The sequence below is a fragment of the Rattus norvegicus genome, chromosome 10 (assembly GCF_021556685.1).
Source record: "Rattus norvegicus strain SHRSP/BbbUtx chromosome 10, alternate assembly SHRSP_T2T, whole genome shotgun sequence".
Taxonomy (NCBI): domain Eukaryota; kingdom Metazoa; phylum Chordata; class Mammalia; order Rodentia; family Muridae; genus Rattus; species Rattus norvegicus.
Window position 1 is genome coordinate 41,778,571 of NC_141543.1, and position 24,922 is coordinate 41,803,492.

General features: G+C 48.5%; 2 protein-coding genes across 17 annotated transcripts; one reads left to right on the plus strand and one right to left on the minus strand.

The window, feature by feature from the left end:
* Positions 1-230: 230 nt before the first annotated feature.
* Positions 231-23,841, plus strand: Phykpl (5-phosphohydroxy-L-lysine phospho-lyase). Of its 15 annotated transcripts, none has more exons than XM_087569156.1 (13): positions 231-323; positions 982-1,100; positions 2,062-2,221; positions 6,698-6,772; positions 7,250-7,337; positions 7,415-7,531; positions 9,392-9,474; positions 9,885-10,110; positions 14,586-14,740; positions 14,954-15,043; positions 15,911-16,041; positions 16,926-16,979; positions 21,628-23,841. In XM_087569156.1, the coding sequence occupies exons 1-13, from the start codon at positions 265-267 to the stop codon at positions 21,633-21,635; spliced, it is 1,365 nt and encodes a 454-aa protein (XP_087425282.1). In that variant the 5' UTR covers positions 231-264; the 3' UTR covers positions 21,636-23,841.
* On the minus strand, positions 17,246-23,148 carry Hnrnpab (heterogeneous nuclear ribonucleoprotein A/B). 2 transcript variants are annotated; one of them, XM_087574633.1, is made up of 8 exons: positions 22,967-23,148; positions 22,637-22,883; positions 21,722-21,890; positions 20,896-21,054; positions 20,622-20,753; positions 18,941-19,043; positions 18,120-18,260; positions 17,246-17,853 (listed from the first exon to the last, which is right to left on the minus strand). In XM_087574633.1, the coding sequence occupies exons 2-8, from the start codon at positions 22,858-22,860 to the stop codon at positions 17,783-17,785; spliced, it is 999 nt and encodes a 332-aa protein (XP_087430759.1). In that variant the 5' UTR covers positions 22,861-22,883; positions 22,967-23,148; the 3' UTR covers positions 17,246-17,782. The 2 variants fall into 2 exon arrangements, with proteins under 2 accessions (XP_087430759.1, NP_112620.2); NM_031330.2 differs by lacking the exon at positions 18,120-18,260 and having other exon boundaries at positions 17,248-17,853; positions 22,967-23,142.
* Positions 23,842-24,922: the final 1,081 nt, after the last annotated feature.

Consider the following 24,922-nt stretch of genomic DNA (forward strand, 5'->3'; position numbering starts at 1 on the left):
GGCGATCTGGGGACACATTCTTGGGAGAGAAACCTCGGGGGTGGGAGAGAAGGGTGAGGTACGACCCTGGATCAGCGCAGAGTATCCGCCCATGATGACGTGAACCACAAGCGGTCATGCCGGCAGTTGCTTGAATTATTCCAACGCCTGGGATGGGAGCTCCTGGGGGCGGGTCCAGCACTGAAGCCCCACCCCAGAGCCGACGTAGAGGGCGGGGCGGGGCCAAGCGCGGGGCGTCTGGTGACTGACTGACCGCTCGGCGCCATGGCCGCGGACCGGCGCGCCAAGGCCGCCACTCTGGACCTGAGACGTCGGCTGCTCAGGTATCGGGTATGGGCTCGGAAGGCGTGTATAGCGCCGGTCCCGAGTCCCTGACTTCGCCGCCTCTCTCAACGTACGAGAAGCGACCGAGAACTACCCGGCAACTCCGGGGTGTCCCCTGCCCCTTAGAATGAGCTTTGCCCCTGGCAGCCACCTGCATAAGGAATTGGGACTGACCTGGGGTGGGCAATCGTGTCACAGGGAGGGTTAGAGGAGATCTGCTCTTGGCCTGTGAGGAGAACCCCCGGTGCCACGTGGAAAAGAGCTTATGGCTGGGGCTTACGACTGGAACTAGCTAGCCACCACTGCCAGGGACAGCAGGGCCACTGGGATGGCAAGGAATGTTTAGGGCTGAGATGCAGCTCCTAACAAGGAGCTTTGTTTGCTTCAGGAAGCCATTCTGAAGCCTTTTCCATAAGGCTGACACCAGAAGCTGATGTGTGTGCAAGCAAAACTGAAGAGGGCCACCAAGGCTTAAATAGTTTTGTCTCAGCAACTTTCTGCCCCGTCCTGTTCTCTGGAATGGGGAGGCAGGGAAGTTACACCGTGTCCTGCAAGCTTTTGTCCATTCCAGAATCAGGAAAGAGTGCAGGGAGCTGTAATGAGTGTTCACCCTTCAGTCTTCAGACAGGGCTGTCCATTCTTTGCCTGTCTCCACAGCTCTTCCTGCAGACTCTTTTTTCCTGAGAATCCTGTTAAGATTATCCGAGGCCAAGGGCAGTACTTGTATGATGAGCAAGGGCGAGAGTACCTGGACTGCATCAACAATGTGGCTCATGGTCGGTATGATGCCTCCTCACCCTTGGTGAGACAGGAGAGGAGGCTGAGGCCATAGATCTGACTGACAGCCTGGGTTCAACAGAACTGACTTCGATGCTTATGAGGGGACCCCAGTCTTTGTGAAGTAGCCTGAAAAGACTCCACACCATAGCTGTGCCAAACTAAGCAGGAATCAGAGGTTCACGTGCTAGGGTCCAAGCTGCATGTGGACCTCATAGCAAATTGGGCATGTAGCCTACCCATCCATGACCACAAGTGTAGCTCGGCCCTGTGCAGGGTGATGACAACAGGCCTTCACTCTTACTGACTACAGTAAGAGCAACAGGAAACTGAAGTATGAATTCAGCCAAGTGGGGCCACAGTTGATGGAAGAAAGGGAGACTGTGCGCTAGAAGGCACATTGCAGGCAGATGAAGGTTAAAACCCAGGACTCTCCCAGCACTCAGGGGACAGAGGCAGGTGGATCTTAAGTTAATGGCCAGCCTGGTCTGCATAGCAAGTTTCAGGGACAACTAGGGCTTCACAGAGAGACCCTGTCTCAGAGAGGAAGAAATTACTTAATCCTGAGCCTTGTTGGTAGTGACTCACTGCCTGGTGGGCGTTGTGTGTAACTGTTAATTATTGCTAACTTGCTTTGACCGTGCTTGGCACAGGGTGAGCTCTTACTATGCTGTTCCCATGGCTGACCCTCTGACTGGCCCCCTCCAGCCAAGAGTCTTAAAATACCTCTCTAAAAACATGGGTTTTCTAGATAGCATTTCTATGGGACCCTCTTTTCCTTCTGCTGGACTCACTTCTCAAGACCTTCCATTCCAGAATCATCATCTCTGTGCTCCCCCACCCCCACCATTAACTCCCATCTTTCCAGCTCCCCGGGTGGGTTTGCAGATGGAGTGAGGGGGAATCTGGTGGGTCCGGCTGAGTGAAGTCGGCCACATGATGGTGATGCCCCTCTTGCAGTCGGGCACTGCCACCCTACCGTGGTCCAAGCTGCACATGAACAGAACCTGGTGCTCAACACCAACAGCCGATATCTACATGACAACATCGTGGACTATGCCCAGAGGCTGTCAGAGACCCTGCCAGAGAAGCTTTCTGTGTTTTATTTCCTGAATTCTGGGTAAGTAAACAGACATCATGCCATTGAGAAGAAGTTCAAAGAAGAAAGTCATCCATGTGGGTGCAGCGTAGAGAAGCTGCCTGGCAGAGTGGACCCAACCTCAGTCAAGGCTCCTGAGCTTCTGGGTTGTAGATCCCAGAGTCTTTTCTGTTGGCTCTCATATCTTCCTTGGTAGAAGACACCATCACCTCCCTTCTAGGTGTTGGGTAAGAGTTAGCAGACTCTGGGAAAGGATCCAGGATGGTAGCCAAGTGGGAGGAACTGTTTTTATCTCTATACCACTAGAGGCCAGGCAGTAGTGGTACACTCTTTCAATCCCAGCAGAGGCAGGTGGGTCTCTGTGAGTTCAAAGCCAGCCTGGTCTACAGAGTGAGTTTCAGGACAGCCAAGGCTACACAGAGAAGCCCTGCCTCGGAAAACAAGAAACAGCAATGAGACACTAGAAAGTACAAGGGTTGAGGGTTGGTTTTGTTTCTGCCTAGTGCTGATGAGTGTTTGATGTGTATCCTTAGTATCTGTGAGTGTTTGCCTGTGCACACACAAACACGCATGTGCGTACACATATATCTCTCCATCATGTGCATGCCTGATGCCCGGGGAGGCCAGAAGGTGGTTTCGAATCTCCTGGACAGTTGTGGGCTGAAAACAGGTCCTAGAGAAGACAGCTGGTGCTCTTAACAACTGAGCCATCTCTCCAGCCCTCAACCCCCATGAAAGGTTTTAATCAGGGAGATGATGCTACAGGATGGGAAAGCAAGACTGTGGAGTGTTGGGCACATGCACAGGAGTGACAGTGATGACAGAATCAGGAAGATGGTCATCACATCTGAAAGAGCATTCCAATAAGTAGCATCTGGGTTACAGTAACAATCTCAGGTGCCACTGCCACTTAAGTCTTATCTCCTGAAGAACTTCCAAGTAGAATTTACCTTCTTCGTTTCACGATAAGGAAGGAGCCCTTACCTAGTGTGCAAAGGCTTTTCCATCCCTAGTCACACAGTACTAAACAGTTGGAGGGGAGGAAGAGCAGAGCAGGTTAGGGGACAGAAAAGCCTCTTGTAAGAACAGGAAACTGGGCACAGGAAAGGCGGCTGCTGCTGCCTCCCTCTACCAAGTTCCTTCTGTATGGATTCCAGCGACTTTACGTTGCTAAGTCTTGTGACCTCTCTGCCCGCTTCCCGGTTTCTTATCAGTTTGACAGAGCTGTCGTTCTCCCAACAGATGCTTTTTGCTCTTGCTTCCAGGCTCTGGTGTCTACAAGCTACCAGGGATGCTTCTCCCCTGCTCTGTGGGGCAGGTCCCCAGGCCCCTCCCCCCTGCTCTGTGGGGCAGGTCCCCAGGCCCCTCCCCCCTGCTCTGTGGGGCAGGTCCCCAGGCCCCTCCCCCCTGCTCTGTGGGGCAGGTCTCCAGGCCCCTCCCCCCTGCTCTGTGGGGCAGGTCCCACTCCTGTTTTCCCCTCTGTGATCTCATCTGTCTGCTTAGAATTAAATGTCATCCATGTGCTGGTGACTCAAAAATCTGTATCACAAACCCAGATGTTGGAGCTGGAGAGATGGCTCTGCAGTTAAGAACAGTGGCTGCGGGGCTGGGGATTTAGCTCAGTGGTAGGTAGAGCGCTTACCTAGGAAGCGCAAGGCCCTGGGTTCGGTCCCCAGCTCCGAAAAAAAGAACCAAAAAAAAAAGAACAGTGGCTGCTTTTCCAGAGGACCCAGGTTTGATTCCCAGCAGCTATGTGGCCACTCACAACTCTCTACAATTACAGTTCCAAAGAATCCAACATGCACCTTCATGGACACCAGGCACACACACAAACAAAACACCCATACTCATAAAATACTTTTTTTTTTTTTTTGGTTCTTTTTTTTTTTTCGGAGCTGGGGACCGAACCCAGGGCCTTGCGCTTCCTAGGCAAGCACTCTACCACTGAGCTAAATCCCCAACCCCCATAAAATACTTTTTAAAAATTGAAATAAAGAAGTGGGGAGGCTGCAGAGATGTCTCAGTGGCTAAAAACAGCACTTGTTCTTGCAGGAGACCCAAGTTCAGTTTTTTGCATCTGTTATCAGATGGCTCACAGCCGCCTGTAACTACCTCAGCGCCCTCTTCTGGCCTCCTTTGGCACTGCACAAAACACCCACACAGACACATTCACATGAAAATAAAAGATGTGGTGGTGTGTCTCCCATGTGTTCCACTTAAGATTCTAAGTAGAAATCTGACCTCTGACAGTCATCTCCAACTTCACATATTCTTTTTTTTTCTTTTCTTTTTTTCGGAGCTGGGGACCGAACCCAGGGCCTTGTGCTTGCCAGGCAAGTGCTCTCTACCACTGAGCTAAATCCCCAACCCCTTCACATATTAAAAAACAACAAAGAATTGCCTTCTCCTGGACATGTTGGCACACACCTTTAATCCCAGCACTTGGGAGGCAAAGGCAGACACATCTCTTGAGAGTTCAAGGCCATCCTACTCTACACAGTGAGTTCTAGGACAGGCAGGGCAACGGTGAAACCATAGATGATAGATAGACAGATAGATAGATAGACAGACAGACAGACAGATATAGATAGATAAATTTTAAAATAAAGAGCTGCTTTCTACCAATGCCTATGTGAGCTCTCAGTACCGGTTCTCCCTGATGCCTCTCTCTCTCTCTCTCTCTCTCTCTCTCTATCTCTATCTCTATCTCTCTCTTACACACACCATCTACTTACTATCTTACCTGTGTGTGTTTGGAAGAAAACACACATGCATGCATGTATACACACATGCACACGAACACACCTCCAAGCTAATCTGCCTCCCCAGGGCTCTGACCCAGGTAGCCCCCGCACTTCCTCACTCCTACCTCATTTCCTTTAGAAACAGCCTCCTAAAATGAGGGCAAAGTTACATACTTTCTCTGCTCCATACTTTTTTTGGCTTTGCATGCTGCTGACGAGGAGACAATCCAGGCTCTTTCTCAGGCTCTGGAGTATGGCCCTGCATACTTTCCTGCCTCCATCTTCCTTGCCCTGGGTTCCTTCCCATAGTCCAGGATACCAAACAGAACAGATCCTGTGTGTGTGGTCTGTTCCAAAGTCTTAGAATCTTCCTTGGGATTTAGGGCAAGTATTACCTCTTGCAAATCTACCACTGGCCCCATTGTTATGACGGCTAGGGCAGTCATAACAAAAGGCTGCAGACTTTGGGGTTTAAGGAATAGAAATGTATTTTCTCAGGCCAGGCATGGTGGTGTGTCTTTAATCCCAGCACTTGAGAGGCAGAGGCAGGGGATCTTTGTAAGTTTGAGGCCAGCCTGGTCACACAGTGAGTTCCAGGACAGCTCGGGGCTATGTAGAAAGATTCTATCTCAAAAAGAAAAGAAAAATAGGGGGTTGGGGATTTGGCTCAGTGGTAGAGCGCTTGCCTAGGAAGCGCAAGGCCCTGGGTTCGGTCCCCAGCTCCGAAAAAAAAAAGAAAAAAAAAGAAAAAAAAGAAAAATAGATGTATCTTCACGAAGTTCTGAAAATGAAAGGTCCGAGACCACAGTGCCCAGAGGGTCTGTGACCTGAGACCTTGCCCCTTACCTAGTGCATGACTGCTTTCCACCCAGGTCACAGGGTCTGTGCAAATGCCCCCATGTCTCTGGGAATCTAGGTCATTTCTCATGTATACATCATTCATATTGGGTTGACACTGCCCCAGTTGCCTCCTTTTTTTTTTTTTTATTTATTTTTTTTTTAAGATTTTATTTTATTGTATATGAGTATACTGTAGCTGCCTTCAGACACACCAGAAGAGGGCATCAGATCTCATTACAGATGGTTGTGAGCCACCATGTGGTTGCTGGGATTTGAACTCAGGACCTCAGGAAGAGCAGTCGGTGCTCTTAACCACTGAGCCATCTCTCCAGCCCCCCAGTTGCCTCCTTTAAACTAACCTGTTTAGTTTAAAGGCCTGCTCTCCAAGCAAAGCTACATACAGTCATTTGGAGGTACTGTGAGTTAGAACTTCAGCATGGTAGTTTTAGAACACAGCTTACCCCATCATACCCCGTTACCTACATGAAGCTTCATTTGGGTCTCCTTCACACCCTATGCCCAGTATGGCACTTACAGAAATGAGCACTCTGTCTTCACTGTTTGGCTTTCAGAATCAAGCTCCGGTGGTGGCTCACAACTTTAATCCCAGCATTTGGGAGGCAGAGGCAGGTGGATCTCTGAGTTCAAGGCCAGCCTGGTCGACAGAATGAATTCCAGGACAGCCAGGGCTACACAGAGAAATCCTACCTTGAAAACAAAACAGATAGATGCATCCAAATGCAAGTTTCTAGAGGGCACCTTCTGTTTTCACCCTGCTCCGATGCAGCACAGAGCCAGTGGATGTTTGCCAAGGGAATGCATGGCATCCTAAGGATGCTCTCCGTGCTGGAAGGGTCCCTCCGACTTGGAAGTGCTTGAGTCTTCTAAGCCATGCCCATATTTTCTGTCACAGGTCAGAAGCCAACGACCTGGCCTTGAGACTAGCTCGCCAGTACACAGGACACCAGGATGTGGTGGTATTAGACCAGTAAGTACAACTCACTGCCCTGCTTCTCCAGAACCTGGGCTCCACAGGCCTGTGAGGGGTCAGTGAGGCTCTGACATTGGGCCCATAAGTGGGAAGAGGATGCAGGACACTGGAAGCCAGACTCCAATGACACCTCCCTGGAGGCCTTGTTGACAGCCCATCTTTCTGAGAAAAGCTGGAGAGTGAAATCAGGTCTACAGCACTTGGAGATCCAGCTGAGTCAGAGACCAAAGGGCATTAGAAATGAGTTAAGGTTTAGGATGTATGCTCCTACTTTACAGAGCAGAAAACGGAACCTAGAGTGGTCAGATGACTAGAACTGTGACGTGCCAGTAAATGGCCTTTCAGGAAGCCTTTCCAAGCCTGCATGCATTCTCAGCTCAAGGGCTCCGTTAGCTTTCCCTGTGTTTTGTACTCAAAAATGGTAGTCAACGCCACCATTTACAGGGCCTATGTCCATATCCTCCTTCTCCCTAGTGCTTATCATGGTCACCTGAGCTCATTGATCGACATCAGTCCTTACAAGTTCCGGAATCTGGATGGCCAGAAGGAATGGGTCCATGTGGTATGCACGCCCACCATCAGCAACAGGTCAGTTTCCATCCCCAAGCCTGGGTGACATGGCAGTGTCTCTCCCAACAGGCTCCGCTCCCAGACACCTACCGGGGACCTTACCGGGAGGACCACCCCGATCCAGCAGGGGCCTATGCCAGTGAGGTGAAGCATGTCATCAGCAGTGCACAGAAGAAGGGCAGGAAGGTAACCACACCTTGGCCTGAGCAGCTTAGTGAGACCCTATACAAAATAACTCTACATTTTTTTAATTATTTCAGTATTTTTTGTGTATGGATGTTTTGCCTACATGTATGTCTGTGCACCACGGGGGCTAGAAGAGAATGTTGGATCCCCAGGGACTAGAGTTATAGATGGTTGTGAGCCACCATGTGGGTGCTGAATATTGAATTCCGGTCCTTTGAAAAAGCAACCAGTGTTCTTAACCACTCCAGCTCCAAAACTTTTTTAAAAAGTCAAAAGAAGGGCGGGAAGCCTGGTATGGTAGCACATACCTTACATCCCAGCTCTCAGGAGGCAGAGGCAGATAGACAATTGAGTTTGAGGCCAGTAAACTCAACATAGGGAATCCCAGCCAACCAGGGCTGGAACTGGGGACAGGGGTGTGAGGTTGTAGCTCAGCATTAAGTGTTTGCATAGCACGCGTGTATATGACATGGACTCAATTCCAGTACTGGAAATGGAGCAAGAGGAGGCCCTGGTTTTCATTTGAGAATCTTGTGGAGAGGGGCTGAGGCTCATTAATGTCTGGCTGTTTTTTAACATAATAGAGACAGTATGGATAAAGGGACATCCTGTGTAATAACGGAATCCCAGGCCAGAGCAGTGTGGCTGTAAGGAGGTGCCTTAGAGGAAGTTACTATAGTGTTATGTAGTAAAAGGTAACATTTAGCCACTCAGGGTAAAGCAGAGGCAGGAGAGGAAGGACGTCCTGAACAGAAATGAGGCAGCGGGTCACATGAATGAGGCCAGGAGAGCAGACTGTGGAGTGAGCCTAGAAAGGCAGCCAGAACCCATAAGTCTGAAAGTCTACCTAAGAGCCTCAACAAGGAAAGTGAGGAGACCTAAGGACTGGCTGTTCTCTCACTCTCAGGTTGCATGGTGGATGTATTTTACTGCAGCAGCCTAGAAACAGGGACCATGGTGCTGCCCTTCTAGAGTAGTCTATGGGGAGTCTGTGGAGAGATAGATGGTAGTGTATATCTGGGAGACCAAGGCCTCTGCCTCCCCCACTGTGCTAGCAAATGGGTTCTCTAAGACAAAATGGGTTCTCTAAGACTAAAGCAGTAACCAGCAAATAAGAGTGTTTGGGAAAGGAGCAGTTAGCAGAACCAGATGAGGGTCCTTAATGCTCCACAAACACTTCTAAAGAACCAATTTCCCAAGATGGCTGTAGTGGAGCATGCCTTTAATCCCAACACTTGGGAGGCAAACATAAGCAGATCTCTAAGGTCAAGGCCAGCCTGGTCTACAGAGTGAGTTCAGTATAGTCAGGGCTACACAGAGAAAAACCAAAAGATAGAAGTAAATATAAAAGAAGCAATTTCTCATCCCATCAGCTGTCCAATGTGCCCGAAAGGCCTCCAAAGAAGCCCCAAGAGGGAACACCGTGAGAAAAATCACGCATGGGTCAAGGGCTGTAAGCCAGACGGATACGACCTCCCTGTCTGGGTCAAGGCATCCTCCTGAGGGCAGTATGAAAAACAGGAAAAGTGTCCACTAGGACAGCATCTGCAGTAGCCAGAGACAAGAGGTGGACTCAGAAATGTGACAGCCATGAGACATGTTTAAGGAAGGTGTAGGCAAAGATGGAGCCCCGTTTTTGTTCTAGGGAGAGTGAAGCTAGTGCTGGTTACCACATGAGGACAGGGAGAAAAGGTTGATAGGTGGGGGCAGGGTGCATAAGTGAATTTAGTTGACTGGAGCAAGCCCAAGTACAAGGGAAGAGAGGCCTTCAGAGGGTGACACACACCCTCAGATGTGACACAGCACCCAAAGGGGCATCGCCATATTGACAAGGCACACTGAACTCTGCCTCATCCACAGATTGCAGCCTTCTTCGCCGAGTCTCTGCCTAGTGTGAGTGGACAGATCATTCCCCCTGCTGGATACTTCTCCCAGGTGGCGGAGTGAGTAGATGGGCAGGCTCTGTCCAGGGGGGAGGCTGTAATTAAGTTTCCTGAGGTCAATTCCAAATTCTGACTACAGACTGGCCTGCCTGCCAGAAGTTTCTGAAACAAAACCCTTTAAGAAATAATGGCCCACTCTTGCTCCTTGTTCTTTCTCTTTTCCTCTCTTCCCCTCTGTCCCTTCTCTCCCCATTCCCCTCCCTGCTTCCCTCCACGTGCTCATGGCCTACCTTTACTCCTCTCCTCTTCTACTCTTCTTCTCTCATTAAACCTTTCCGCATGGGGAAAAAAAAAGAAATAATGGCCCAGGGAAGGCCAACCATATGCCCAAAGTGAGGCCTCAATTCCCAGGACTTCCCAGCTCCTGGTCATCTCTTACCACAGCTCTGCTGGCCATCTGTCCTCCACAGGCACATACGCAGAGCCGGAGGGCTCTTTGTGGCTGATGAGATCCAGGTTGGTTTTGGCCGAGTAGGCAAACACTTTTGGGCCTTCCAGCTGGAGGGAGAAGACTTTGTCCCCGACATTGTCACCATGGGCAAGTCCATCGGCAATGGTCATCCTGTTGCCTGCCTGGCCACTACCCAAGCTGTGTCAAGGGCATTTGAAGCTACCGGTGTAGAATACTTCAACACGGTGAGTAAAGTTGTAGGGCAGGCTCTATTAGTGAATGCTTCCGGGCTACTGCAGTACCCACCATTCCATCTTCCCGGAAGCTACAGCTAGGTCAAGTTTGTTTGTTTTTTATGTGAGAGAGACAGACAGACAGACACAGAGACAGACACTGTGTAGCCCTGACTAGCCTGGAACTCAATATGTAGACTAAACTGGTCTCAAACTCAGAGATCCACCTACCTCTCTGCCTCTCAAGTGCTACAATTAAAAGGTGTATGCCATCTCACCTGGCCCGGGTCAGATTTTCTTTTAGTACTGTAAAACATCTCTCAAAATTATTATTAATCAGGGCTGGAGAGATGGCTCAGTGGTTAAGAGCACTAACTACTCTTCCAGAGGTCCTGAGTTCAAATCCTAGCAACCACATGGTGGCTCACAACCATCTGTAATAAGATCTGATGCCCTCTTCTGGTGTGTCTGAAGACAATGACAGTGTACTTATATGTAATAAATAAATCTTTTAAAAAATTAATATTAATCCAAATGAGTCAGATACGGTTGTATAAAACAAATAAAATACAAGAACCCCTTTTCTTCCAGCAGAAGCTGCCTACCTGTGGCAGAAAGCTTAAGAATGTGAATGAGGAGTCTTGATCTGCCTGGGAGACACAAGGTCCACACCATGTCATGGAGGAAGGATGGTTCCCTGACCCTGAGCAAAAGCCAAGGGCCTTCCCTTACAGAAGCTGACACACACCCAGCTTAGTGACTCTGAGACAGCAGATGCAGGATGAGAATAGGAACAGACTCTTGGCCAGAGCCTCTTTTTATCACAGAAACAGAAACTATGCAAAGCATGTGTTGTTTGGCTTTGCTTTGTCTTTTGTTTCAAAGTGCTGGTGAGCAACCCAGGCCTATCAGTAATGCACAACCACTCCACCACTGAGCTACTCTGACTCCCAAGGTTTCCTTCTCAGAGAGATGAGGTCTCAAGTACTACGTGGAAACTTTTCTAGTGGTCATTATAAAAGAACAAATAGAGTAAGATTCATCTGGACAAGAGCAGGAAAGGACTTCTATAAAAAGCCATTTGAATTTTTAAGAAAGTCAGCATTTGGCAAGAGGTCAGACAGGCAATGAGGGTCACTGAGCAAGGGAAGTGGAGGCTTTCAGCTGACTTCAGTCTGTGCCTACATGACAGACAGCCTCTGCCATGGGTAGCCTTGATGTCGGGGAAACACATTTCTAGACTCAACTGTGACACTGAAGAACCTCACTTAGTAGACATGGTATGTCATGGTCTGCTATGAGAGCAGAAGGGACATCCCAGGCAGGAAGTGGACAGAGCTGAGGGCAAAGTGGAGACAGGAGTCAAGAGCAAAGTCTGTAGGTGAGCAGTGGTTAGCCAGCTACAGAGCAAGGCTTGTTACCTGGAAAAGGCAGATGGCCCAATGGGGCCTGACCCTGACTCCCCTAAGTGCAGAAGCTCAATTCAGCCCTTGTCTTGGTATGGCCTTCCTCCAGTTAACTGGGTACTTAGCTATTTCTACTAAGGTTTTTACATTTATTTGTATATGGGTGCATATGTGGCTACTCATGTAGAGGTCAGGGGTCATTGGTTCCTTCTAGGGATCTAACTTAACCAGTTTGGCACCTTACTGGCTTTATTTGTTTACTTAAACTCATGAGAAACTCACCTCAGATAAAAGATTAGGCTCCTAACCTTGCATCTATTCTGGTGTTTGTCCCATGTTTGGCTTTACAAACTCTCTCATAATGTATGCTAACTCTGGTAATTCTGCGCATTCGTCATCACCTAACAGTGTTTGTCACTCTCATTTTCCCTGCTAACGTCTACATGACTTGTTCATATCTACCAATGTGCTTTGAGGCTGTCCTTTGTCTTGTGAACACTGCTATTTTAAAAATTCTTAACTGTTTGTTCTCCAAGTGCAGAAAGATCAGTTACAAATTAACCCAGAAGTGGAACTGCTGAGCCCGAGGGTGTGTCCACACTCAGTTTTAGATGTTTTCCCCCCAGTAGTTCACAGGTCAAAACAGATCACCCCGGTGTATTGCTTGGAGGTTGTTGTGTGGTGAGACTCCTGCTAGGATGTCCGAGCTGGCCTGGCACTGAATGCATAATCCACCTGACCTGATGGCGAGCTTCCTGCTCAGCTCAGCACCCGGATTCCACGAGTGCACCTCCATGCTCAGCTCAAGGTTTTTCAGTCCAGGGATCCATGTGGTTTTGATATGCTGTTCCCTAAATTCAGATTTGTGAAGCATCCCTTGAGTTTTATAGTTTTAACAGATTTATTTTATGTACTTTGTTGTGTACCTGAAAGACAGTAACTTGCAGGAATCAGTTCTCTCCTTCCATCAATGTGGGTTTCTGGGATGAGACTCTGGGCTCTGGGCTGAGCCTTTCTCAGGCCTCTTTCTCAGGCCTCTTCCAGTTTACTGTCCATGTGTTCCCTCTTCTGTGAAATGATGGGGTCTTTTTTCCATTCCTTAGTTGCTAGTGCTTGTGGAAATTTCTGTGTATGTGCATGTCTGTCTGTTTCTGTATGGGAGGAAGATACCCATTTGATCACATATCTAGCGAGGTTAGTGCCATGCCAATAGTGTATGCTGTGATGTCAAGCCAGTTGGCAGCAGTCTTCACTTTCTATATTTGTGAGATACCACATGAACACTGTCAGTCATCTGTTTTTGAGATAGATCTATGTTAGAACTTAATAGACCAGGCTAGCTTCAAACTCAAGAGGTCCTCCTGCTTCTGCCTCCCAAGTTCTGAGATTAAAGGCTTGCACCACCATGCTACTTGGTACATTTTGCTCTTTACTTTGATTCCAGGGACCAAACTACTACCATCAGGCTTGCACGGCTCTCACTTAACTGAGCTCCCTGGCCATCAATTTTATGAAACCAGATGCATACCTTTATCACTCAGTTCTAGGCCACCTAGGACTACACAGTGAAGTCCTTCCTCAAAAAATAAAAAACTAGACTTTAGATGATCAGATTTGTCAAGTTGTATGTGGGCGGTGGTGGGGTGACTATTGCTTGTGCTTTAAGGAATCACTGCTTAACCTCAAAAGAAAAACAATCCTATATAAAAATAGCTCCTACTATTCTAGGTGAGAGGGACTTACAGTACAGTTGAATACCTACAGGGCACTGAACATCTTGTCCAGCGTATGGGAATGCTTCTGTTTGTCTACAGTGATGTTAATGGGCTCAAAGTGTGCCTCAGTGGTACAGCACATGTTAGCAGGTGAAAGGCCTTTGGTTTGACTCCAGAACACAAGACATCTTAATTGATCAAGGCAGTGCTAGAGCCCACATACTATGCCACTAAACTATATCTGATCGGTTGTGTTTTGTTCTCTTCCTTCTCCTTCCTAACAATTACACACACACACACACACACACACACACACACACACACACACACACACACCAAACCCACGATAGACATGATAGTTCAGTCCATAAAGCAGTTTGCTCCAGCAAACATGAGGACCAAGTCCAATCTCTAGAACCCATATAAAAAGCAAGGCTTAGTGGCACAGGCCTGTAATCTCAGAATGGCAGAGATTAGATTCCTGGGCTTGCTAGACATCCAGCATAGTCTAAGTAGTCTGCCCCAGGTCCTAGTGAGAGTGTCCCCAAAACCAAGATGGATGTCTCCGGTTAACATCCACATCCAAGGTTAGGCTGCCCTCTCACCATATGCACTCATACCTACTACACTACAACTGTTTGTTTGGTCTGGACCTATGTGGACCAGGAGATCCACCTGCCTCTGCCTCTTGAAGATTGCTGACATTAAATGCTTGCCACTAGGTCCCTTTTTAAGACAGGGTTTCTTCTCTGTGTAGCCTTGGCTATCCTAGAATTCACTCTGTAGACTTGGGTGGCCTCAAAATCAGAGATCCAAAAGCCTTTCCTTTCTGAGTGCTGATGTTAAAGGCATGTGCCAACATTGTCCAGTAGGCAGAAACTTTGTGTGGGCTGTTTTACCCATGTACCATTGGTATCCAGGAGCAAGGAGATAGGGCTGGACCAGTTCTACCTCTTCTAACTTACCTGGTTTGAAGAACTAGGAAGCCAAGTAGAGTTCATAGGGACCCCCTCACCTAAGAGACCATTTTTTTTTTTTTGGTTCTTTTTTTCCCGGCCGAACCCAGGGCCTTGCGCTTCCTTGGTAAGCGCTCTACCACTGAGCTAAATCCCCAGCCCCAAGAGACCAGTTTTTAAAAAGCCCCAAGCATTAAGGCTTTGGGGGCCTGTGGCCTTTCAAATTGTCTTATCCATGATAATCCCATGGGATCACAGTCCATTGGCAGAGCATCTGACATTGTTGGGTTTTTTTTTTGGGGGGGGGGTGGTTTTTTTTTTCGGAGCTGGGGACCGAACCCAGGGCCTTGCGATTCCCAGGCAAGCGCTCTACCACTGACCTAAATCCCCATTTTTATCCCCCGGTTCAGTTTGGTGGCAATCCTGTGTCCTGTGCTGTGGGGCTAGCAGTCCTGGATGTCTTGAAAACAGAACAGCTCCAGGCTCATGCCACTAATGTGGGCAGCTTCCTTATGGAGCACCTCAGCCAGCAGAAAGCCAAACATCCTATCATTGGAGATGTCAGGTAAGGTTCTGGGGGCAACAAGCACACTAATACCTGCTGTCCCACTTTCCCACCATGGGATAAAGGTGTCTACATCTACTCTAGAAGGAACTAGGACTCTGAAGATCTCAGTCCATATCAAGTCTACTCCCCTCCAGTGTAAAAACTGGGTTGTGGCTGAGGTGAAGGCAGAAAAGGCAAGGACCATGGCTATAAAGATGTTACCTCCTTCAGGGGCACTGGGCTCTTCATTGGTGTGGATCTGATCAAGGATGAGACTCTGAGGACACCAGCAACTGAAGAGGCAGAGTATTTGGTCTCCAGGTACTTTTTCCACATTAAGTTATCCCAAAATGGGAAGCACTGAGTCCCCGTATAGCCTAGCACAATGAGCCTCCAGCCAACCTCAAATACCCACCTCTTCTCCTGTACCTACTCAACCATGAAACCCCCTGAAATCTGAGCATGCCTTTATTCACATTATAAAATATGTTCATTTACCCACTCAATAGTAACTGGCCTCAGCCAGCTTTACCACTCCAGTGAGGATCAGAGACTATAAATTCTAAGGTAGTTTAGAAGTCAGGGCCAGGGCCAGTGTTCTAATTGCAGTCACCCTAAGCAAGGGTGGGTATTGTCCTGGGTTTTGACCCCAAACCTTCTGACTCTAAGACAAAAACTGGGGATTCAAAAAAGAACATAATCACAATGAACAGCCTAGTAAAAGCACCAGTGGAAGGGGAAGCCCTTGGTCCTGCCCAGACTGAACCCCCACTGAATGTGATTGTTGGGGGGGGGCAGTAATGGGGGGAGGATGGGGAGGGGGAAAAAAAAACCAATCATTTCATACCCCAGTCACCAGTGCATCGACTAGGTATGATAATGTAGAGCTGGATGGGCACAATGGTATGCTGGCCTGGACTATAATCAGAGCAATTAAAGTCTAGGCAGTTAGTAAAACCTTGTGAAAAAATGGTCATGGAAGTTGGGTGGTAGCAATAGTACATGCATTTAATCCTAGCACTCAAGAGGCAGAGGCAAGTCAACCTCAGAGTTCAAGGCCAGCCTGGTCTACAGAGCAAGTTATCAGGACAGCCAGAACCACATAGACAGTAGTAGGCTCAACACCAGTTAATTGGCAGTTACAGGACAGAGGACTAGGCCTATCTGTAAAGTATCTTGTTCTTCCAGGCTAAAGGAAAACTACATTTTACTGAGCACTGACGGCCCTGGGAGGAATATCCTGAAGTTCAAGCCTCCAATGTGCTTCAGCCTTGATAACGCACAGCATGTGGTAGCAAAGCTGGATGACATTCTAACAGGTAAACTTGATAGACTCCTGTCTAGTATGTATCAGGCCCCGGGTAACTAGAGCCTCCCAGCATGCACCAGGGATCCTAGAACAAGCCAAGTATCCTTAGATCAGAAAGCTCAGAAAGCATGGGCATTACCTACTTGCACTGACTAGACATGGGCATGACCACCTATGATACCCACATTTGGGTAAGTGGAATGGGGGAGGGAGACCACATGTTCAAGATACTCCTGGGCTACCTACACGTATCTTGAAACGAAGGAAGAAGAAAAGATGCCTTTGTGTTCAGCCCAGCAGTGGTGGCACACATCCTTAATCCCAGCCTCGTCTATAAAGTTCCAAGACAGCCAGGACTGTCAAACAAAGAAACCCTGTCTCAAAAAATTGACAGGAGCTTCACTTTATCTTCAAGATAGGCCCACCCTCACACTTGAGGCTAAAATGGATAGATGGCTGTAATCAAATCCTCCCCATAACCTTTTAATCACTCAAGGTCAAGAGCAGCCCAAGGTCCCCCTCAATTTAAGAAAAGTACCAAACTAGAAATGACTATACACCAAAATGATTTGTTATATACAAAGCTCAGATCCCAACACACACCAAAAACCAGGCAGCAAGGAACCTTTCCTACTCCTGCTTGTTAGCCAGTTAAGCCCAACATCTAGTGGATGTTTGGAATTGATACAGCTCTTAAAGGGTTCAATGTGTACAGAACATGTTGAGCAGTGACTTGACTAGAAACTGCTTTTGGGTTTACAAATGGGACCATCTGTGTTAGGGAAATGATGGGACATAAGCCCAATCTCTAAACTATCATCCCAAGCATCCTAGAATCCAAGGGTAGCAGACAGTGAAGAACCATGTAGGGCAGATCTGTGATCATTTTTCCAGACATGGAAGAAAAAGTACGAAGTTGTGAAACACTGAGGATCAAACACCCTCCAGGTAAGCCAGACTTGGCCCCCCTCCTCCACCAGTAGATCCCCAACATTTCAACTTGCATTTGCTAGATTGAAACGAAGGATGTAGAACATACAATATGGGGCAAGATGTTCTCTAAATATGGAGACAATGGGCATAAAATGATAGCTGAAAAGATCAGATGGGGAAAACAGCTAAAGGACCTCTGCTCCAGGAGACCTTAGTCCCAGAGCACGTGGCATCTCCAATACTGGGCAAGGTCTTACAGAGCATCCCACACTCACCCAGGCTTGGGGTTTTGTTTAATTTTTATTTCAAAAGCTTGGATAGCTTCAATATCCAGGTCGTGGCAAAATCAGGACACGTGTAAAATACCTTACAATACATTAGATTCCCAAAAGGTACCAAAAAGTACAGTAAAATTAACACTTCCATTACTGGAAATGTATGACACAAATAATATAAAATTAAAAGGTGAAAAAGGTGACACTGGTTTCCTAAGATACAGTTTACTCTTTACAACCAGGGTCCACAGGTCCAGGCTGCAGAGCGGCAGCAGGAAGCAGACCCTCCAATCTAGAACAGGGTAACCTGGTAATAAAATCAGCCCCCTAATGCCGCTCTGACCTCTGAGACGCCACACGCTGCCTACAACAACTAGAGCTCTGGAATAGTAAACAGGAGAGTGATTTCCGGGGGAAATTTTAAATAAGATGCACATGGGACAGGCCATAAAAGTTTGCCAAGTTAAATTTGGTACATAATTGTGTTCACTCCGCGTCCAAACAAAGCGTGTGCGGTCGTCACTCGGCCGCTCCTGCTGCCTCTCAGTATGGCTTGTAGTTATTCTGATGACCACCACGTCGCTGGCTCTTCCCGTAATTTGTACTACCCTGACCTAGGAATAAGAACAACGTTGTGGCTACTACTTAGCTATACATTTACCCAGTGCCAGGCGCTTGCCACACATCCTCAGAGTAACACTGCACAGCAACACCAGCTTCTCACACCTTACTGAGAAGGCTAAGCTAGATAGAGCTCCATTCGTAGCTCCAGTGCCTGTGCCAGGCCTGTCTGACTCCAAAGCCCCTGCTGCCAGTGGCCACTGAAATACCTAACCTGCCTCCCCTAGGAGGAAGTAGGGGGCCTCCCTCTCCTACTTACTGTAGTCGTAGCCGGGGCCGTAGCCGTAATAGCCATAGGGCGAGTAGTCGTAGCCGCCATAGCCCGGCCCGTAGCCCTGCTGGTAGCCGTAGCCCTGGTTCCAGTAGTTGCCGTAGCCCTGATTCCAACTCTGACTCTGACCTGTGGGGGGGAGCAGGGCACAGGGGCCCGTGGACCATTTAGCACACGCAGGAGCTAGGATGGAGGAAATCCTGCCCTTTGGGTGGCGGGGGTTATTACTATGGCAACTCAGAAGCCAAAAGGCTACTGTTTGAGTACAGAGGGCCCTAGGCCCTGCCTTGTAATCCAGGAGGGCCAGGATGCCAGTTAACTTCACTTGGAATACAGGAAGCTTACACTCACTCAGATCACCCTCTGCACCTCCACCCTCCCTTGGCAGCTTTGCCTTAAAAAAGATGCAGTTCAGGCTTTGGAGTTAGAGGGGCCTGGGATGGAAGGAGCTGAGCTAAGCGCCTGGCACAGCTTTGCCTTTTTGCCCACAGGTATGTGTGTACCAAGACTCAGGACAGCCACAAAGCTAAGCACAACCCACTGTGTCACCACCATTCTCCCAGTGCAATGCAAATGTCCCACTGGCCTGGGGCCCCAAGCTGCACAAATAAGAAAGATGAGGCTCTTTCATTCCATGAAGCCATAGCAGCACAAGCACAAAGCCTCCACCCAGGAAACCCACTCCAACCCCACTTCACACACAGCCCACCCGCCTGCCCGCCCACCCTTCAGAGCACCAAAAGGCAACCCTCAAGACAGGCACAGAAAGCTCTTTACAGGCGGGAAGTCTTCATCCAGCTCCCACTTACCTCCACCACTGCCTCGGTTCCCTCGATTGCGATTTCCTCGGCCCCCAGAGCCATACTGCTGTTGCTGGTACACCTCTTTGGGCTGGGCAACCTTGATTTCACACTAGAAGCCAAGAGGACACACTGGGTCAAGTCCTGTGGGACAAGCTCAGGGCTGCAATAGTGGGCAGGCGGCCACTAAGGTTTTTACTTTCTTTTTACAGAAGATACTCATCCTACTCAAATATAACAGGACACCAAGATGACACCCACCTTACAGACAAGTGTGTGAGGCTTCACTGGAAGACATACTGCCTGCCACTCTTAAGCAATTATTATTAAGATAGGCTTTATTTCTAAATCCAAACAAGACCCAGTCAGACTTTTATGCCTGGAAACTTAGAGGGTGTACATGCTTCTAAAGAATGTTTTTTTTTTTTTTTCTCGGAGCTGGGGACCGAACCCAGGGCCTTGTGCTTCCTGGGCAAGCTACCACTGAGCTAAATCCCCAACCCCCTAAAGAATGTTTTTAAAGACAGTCCTGACATACTCCCACAGGTAAAAAATGAGCTAGACATGGCACATGCTTTAATCTCATCTCACTGGAAGGTGGAAACAGGCAGGCAGAACTCTTCCAGTTTGATTGAGACCAGCCTGGTATTAGAGGGAGCACTGGTCCTGCCAGGGCAGCAGCATGATGCTCTCTCAAAAGGAGGTGGGAAGATGAATTTTATCCCTCCATCAAGCTATGCCTTCTGTTGTATCTGAATTAAAGACACTGAATAATTTGAATATTTACTTCTAAGCCCTATCAGCAGTTTTCACTATCATAGAGGCTTAAGGCTACTACTTCATATTAGGGCCTGCCAAAAAAGTCATTGTTCACTAGAATAACTAACAATGTCCCACCCAACTGCCTGCTTTATTTAATCCACAACCCAAGCTTTTTAAACTTGCATTGAGAATGGGAAGAATCTTCATGGAGCCCCACCCTCCTCATATGGGCTGCCACTCCAGTTCTCCAGTAAGCTGCATGCAGCCACAGCCAGCCACGCCTTCAATCCTAATCAACTTGAAAGCTACCACTCCACTAAACTGACTCCATTTTGAGTTAACAGGATCCCAGTGAGCTCTTTTTTGGTCTTTACTAGCATTAGGGTTGACTAAAGCAACCTTCCTCTGAAGCAAGAAAAATGTGTCAGTATAGATGGAAACCTACTACGGGACCCCGTTTCTGGACCTACAGTTCCAGAAAACTGTCTTCTATTATTAAGACCACTGCTAACCCCTGAACAACCCCTAATACTAAACCAGAAAGCAAAGAACCTAGACAACAGCTCTATTCACAAAAGCCAGGCTTTTTTCCCCCTATGCACCTGCTATGTTAGTTTTTATTATTTAAGTACAGTGTATGGTGCCTACAGAAGCCTCCAAAGAGCATCAGATCCCTTGAAATGTGTGGTTATAGGTGGTTGTGAGCCACTCACTGTGGTTGTTAGGAACAGACCAGAGTCCTCCTGAAGAGCCAACCACTGCGCTAGCTGTTTCCAACCCGACATTTCTTAAGGGCCAGACCATCTACTTTAATCAGCATTGTGTCTGGTGAGAAACAAGGTCTTGCTGACCTAGAAGGATCTCACAGGTAGTCTAACCTCATCTATACCTCCAAGAGCCAAAAGCAGATGACAGTTTGACACCTTACCTTGCTACCACTGACAGTATGGAATTTTTTCTCCAGAACTTTCTTCACAGGGTCTTCCTCTTTAAATGTAATAAAAACAAAACCCCGTCTTTTGTTCAACTTGGGATCTATTGGAAGTTCAATGGCCTCAATCTGTAAAAACACATGCAAAGTTTGGGTTAAACCTGATACCCCAAAACAGATATGAACCTAAGAAAAGAATACTGAAGTGTGAGAACCATACTACATCCAGGCAAAGCAAATCAAGACCAGGAAAAAAACAAGGCACACTCACCTCCCCAAACTGGCCAAAGTATTCTCTGATCTTTTCCTCTGTGGCTTCAGGGTTTAGACCTCCCACAAAGATTTTCTTCACAGGGTCCTTCTTCATAGCCATAGCCTTTTTAGGGTCAATGACACGACCATCCAGTCTGTGCTCCTTCTGATCTAAGACCTGTGTAAAACAGAAATATGTCACGTTCTAAACAACACAAGTACATTAAATGGGCCTAATTCTCTCTGGAGCTAAGCCAAATGGACTTTCCAACCCAATGTTCTTTCTCCAAACCTCCCATACAGGTGATCATTTTAACACCTACATATCCCATACATGCTCTGCATTCTTCCTAAAAGCAGTAGTCCCAACTTAAGGCCCACCTCCTTCCAATAAAGCAGATGACAAGATCATCTAATGCTGAACTCCTCCCTCATTCTACCCTATTTTAAGTGCATGTACCTTCACTTTTTCTGAAATTTGGGGTCCCATCTCCGATTAATTGGACAAAAAAAAAAAACCTATTCTCATAGCAATCTTAGACTTTTAATCCCAACAGTAAAATATTTAACACCACACTCATGAATGGACATAAAAGAGGTAGTAAGGGAAGTCTGAAGGCAGTACTCTAGTCCCTGCCCAGCTCACTACCCTCCTGCAGGATTCTCAGTAAGCCTTTAAAACAGTATGAACTAATCCTCCAATCCTCCAGAAATCACTCACTGAATGAATCTGTGCTGTCCCTCAAAACAGGAATCTAACTCTGCTGTGGCAATCAACACTGCAGTGCATGAGTTACCTAGGATTCCGAATCCTAGCAGAGAGCACTGCTAAATACCCAGCTTACCTTCTCCACACTAGAAGAATCTTTGAAGAGAATAAACCCAAACCCTCTTGATCGACCAGTGTTCGGATCCATTTTTATTGTACAGTCAACGACCTCTCCAAACTTAGTAAAATAATCCTTTAGATCTTTTTTGCTGGTATCCCAGCTCAGACCACCAACGAACATTTTTCTGGAATTGAGAGACAACACCACAAATCTTAGAAGCTGTAATTTTTTTTCTTTTTCTATTAAACAGAAGCCTGACACTTTCCCTGGCTGGAGAATGGTTTATGAAGTCACAGACTCATGGATCAGAATAAGATGGTACCCCTTTTCAAATTAACCCTTGTGTTGCTCTGTAATCTGGACTCAACTGGAACTCACAGCCAAACGAGATTGTTTAGCCACACACTGTATGTCCGGGAAAAGAACTTAAGAATGTGACCCATGATCCCTCACAAGTTTAAATCAGCATGACCTGCACAATTGAATCTACTCGAGCTCCCTGCCTCCCAAGTACCTGTCCCAAGGAACTCTGGGTGGTTTCCTGGTGCCAAGACCGCCCCAGGGTTCAGACTGGGACTCCGCCCCTCGACCCGAGCCAGGCTAGGCCTGGCCCGCTGCGCGCCAACTCCGCCTACGCAGCACAGACGCAGCCCTCGCGGCCCGATTCGCGATCCGCCGCTTTTCCTCTTCCGGGGCCGCCCGCCCGCAGGCCCGCTGTAGCCTAAGCACCGCGCGAGCAGCCCGGGTCGGCCTCAAAGTCGACCCCACAAACTCCTGCAAACTCAAAGGCGCGTGACCGCGCCCGGGCCCGCCGGCGAGCGCGCCAGGCACTGTTCGGCGGGCCGTCCGCCCCTCCCCCCGCCGCGTGGCGCCAACAAAAGACTGCCCCGGAACAAAGGCGGCGGCCCGGCGGCCTGGGGCCGCACCTACCCCGCGTCCTCCTCGTTCTTGCTGGCGTTGATCTGGTCGCCTTCGGCGCCGTTCTGGTTCCCGCTCGGGGCGGCCGTGGTCCCGCCCCCAGACCCCGCCGGAGTCGCGGGGGCCGCTGCCCCAGGGCTAGGCTCGACCGGGGCCTCGCCTTCGGGGGCGGCCTCGTGTCCGTTCTCGGTGGCGCCCGTCGTCTCCATGGGCTGCTCCTCAGCCGCGTCCGACATGGTCGGCCAGGCCGCAGCGGCTCCTGCAACGAGCGGCGACGACAGTGCGTCAGGCCCCGCGGCACTCCCCGAGCTCCCGCCCACCGCCCGAGGCCCGGCCGCTCACCTCGCCGCCGATGACGCCGCGAGGCCCTACTCGCCGCAGAAGGCGACGCGGGCTTGGCCGCGGTCACACTCGGACCCCCCTAGGGCTTGTCCGGGTCCACAGACCCTATCGCTCTACTCGGCAGCCGCCGTACGCTATCGAGAAGGAAGACCTCAGCTCCGTCCCGCGCGGTGCCACCGCCTGACAATGCCAACTCGTGGAGCTCTTTATAATGCCGGAGCCGGGCACCACCTCGTAACAACGAATGCTTTCATTGGCTAAGGTGAACCGCCACTCACCATTGTCCTGGCACTTTATTGGCTGCTGCTGCGCGCGCGCTCTAGATCCGGGCGGGCTTTGTCCTCATTTTAGAACGCGCGCGAGTCCGAGTACTGTCTTCGGTTCCGGTCACCGGGTGGGCAGGTCGAGTGTCCTTAGCTGCCCGGGGTACACAGCAGTCTGTCATCCCTTCCTCTTATCCTATCCTACACTAGCAAACCCAGCCTCCCAGAAGAGGAGAATGAGACGCAGGAAGTCCCTAAATCCAAGGTCGCCCGGAGGAAGGAGCCTAATCTTGGCTTCCGAGATAAGGAGTGCTCGGATCATCCGAGGCCTTCAGCGCGGCCTGCTCCCAAACCTCGGCATCCTGAGATACCGGTGCTCCTGCCCTCTCTTAAGTGATCCTGGCTGGTGCCATGTGTGGAGGTCTGGCGCCGTGAATATTGGACCGTGGTATTCCCAGTGCAGATACTTAACATCGCGTTTAAAGTGTATTTCTTTACTTTGATTCCGTTTTGTGTTTTGTAAAACGGTCCAGTATCCTCCGACTGGCCTTGAACTCATAATCCTCCATTTTCACCCCCTCAGTGTTGGAATTATATGCTTCACCACCACCATGCCTGGCTTAATTTCATTGATTCTAGATGGGGGAAAATTAAGTTCAGAGTCTTTTTTATGTAGCCCCAGGGTATGGTCACAGACATGTGCCACCTAGCCTAGTCTTAAAAACTTGCTTTTGGGGGCTGGGGATTTAGCTCAGTGGTAGAGCGCTTACCTAGGAAGCTCAAGGCCCTGGGTTCGGTCCCCAGCTCCGAAAAAAAGAACCAAAAAAAAAAAAAAAAAACTTGCTTTTGGAAAAATATTCCCGTTAAATCATATATGAGATGATGGTAAAGAGGGGTACTTTTAAGCTTTGACCACAAAACTTTAAAGTCACGAGTTATGCCATGATTCCTGTGCCTATGTGCATACGTTTGTGAGTGCAAGCAAACAGCCTAGGGTCTGTGTGTGAAAATCAGAGAAGTTCTCAATCTTCACTTTCCATTTTGTTCTTTATAAAAAAAATTTTTTCTTTCCTTTAAACAAACTAGCTGACCCACAACTTCATTTGTAGATCAGGCTGGCCTTGAACTCACAGAAATGTGTCTGTCTGCCCTTTAAGTACTGGAAATATTTTTATTATGTATGAGCAAACTTTGGTTATCAAAAGACTTGATGGAGTGAGTCATTTTCTCCCGTTATTTTACGAGTTCCTGGGAATGAAATTCTTTCACAGAAAGCCTACTCAGTCTTCTCACCATGTTATGAGACAGGATCTCCTTCGCTGTTTCATTTCTCCAGGTTAATGGGCCAACAAGTTTCTAGAGAGTCTCTGCCTCTTCCATTGTTGATGTAGTAAGCTGGAATTAGATTTGTGCTGCAGTGTTCAACTGTGGGTACAGGAGACCTGAACTCGGGTCCTTCTATTGTGCTCTGTCCACTGAGCCTCTCCACAGCCTCTCTACTTTCGATACAAGGCCTTTCTACACACCCCTGGCTGTCCTGGAATTCACTAGGTAAAGAAAGGCTGACTTTGAATTTACAGAGATCAGCCTGCCTCTGCCTCCTGAGCACTGAAATTAAAGGTGAGAAAATTAGTATTTTTCAAGACAGGGTGTGTCTGTGTAGTTCCTCCTGGTTGTCCTGGAACTCATCCTG

What these genes read in the sequence shown, in the direction of transcription:
- Hnrnpab (XM_087574633.1), bottom strand. Translation starts at nt 22,860, where the DNA reads ATGTCGGACGCGGCTGAGGAGCAGCCCATGGAGACGACGGGCGCCACC. An exon ending in ATTCTTCTAGTGTGGAGAAG is followed by an intron (nt 21,055 to 21,721) that starts GTAAGCTGGGTA and finishes TGTTTTACACAG; the next exon opens with GTCTTAGATCAGAAGGAGCA. An exon ending in CGGCCCCGGCTACGACTACA is followed by an intron (nt 17,854 to 18,119) that starts GTAAGTAGGAGA and finishes TCTTATTCCTAG; the next exon opens with GTCAGGGTAGTACAAATTAC.
- Phykpl (XM_087569154.1), top strand. Translation starts at nt 265, where the DNA reads ATGGCCGCGGACCGGCGCGCCAAGGCCGCCACTCTGGACCTGAGACGT. An exon ending in CATCAACAATGTGGCTCATG is followed by an intron (nt 1,101 to 2,061) that starts GTCGGTATGATG and finishes CCCCTCTTGCAG; the next exon opens with TCGGGCACTGCCACCCTACC. An exon ending in GTGTAGAATACTTCAACACG is followed by an intron (nt 10,111 to 14,585) that starts GTGAGTAAAGTT and finishes CCCCCGGTTCAG; the next exon opens with TTTGGTGGCAATCCTGTGTC.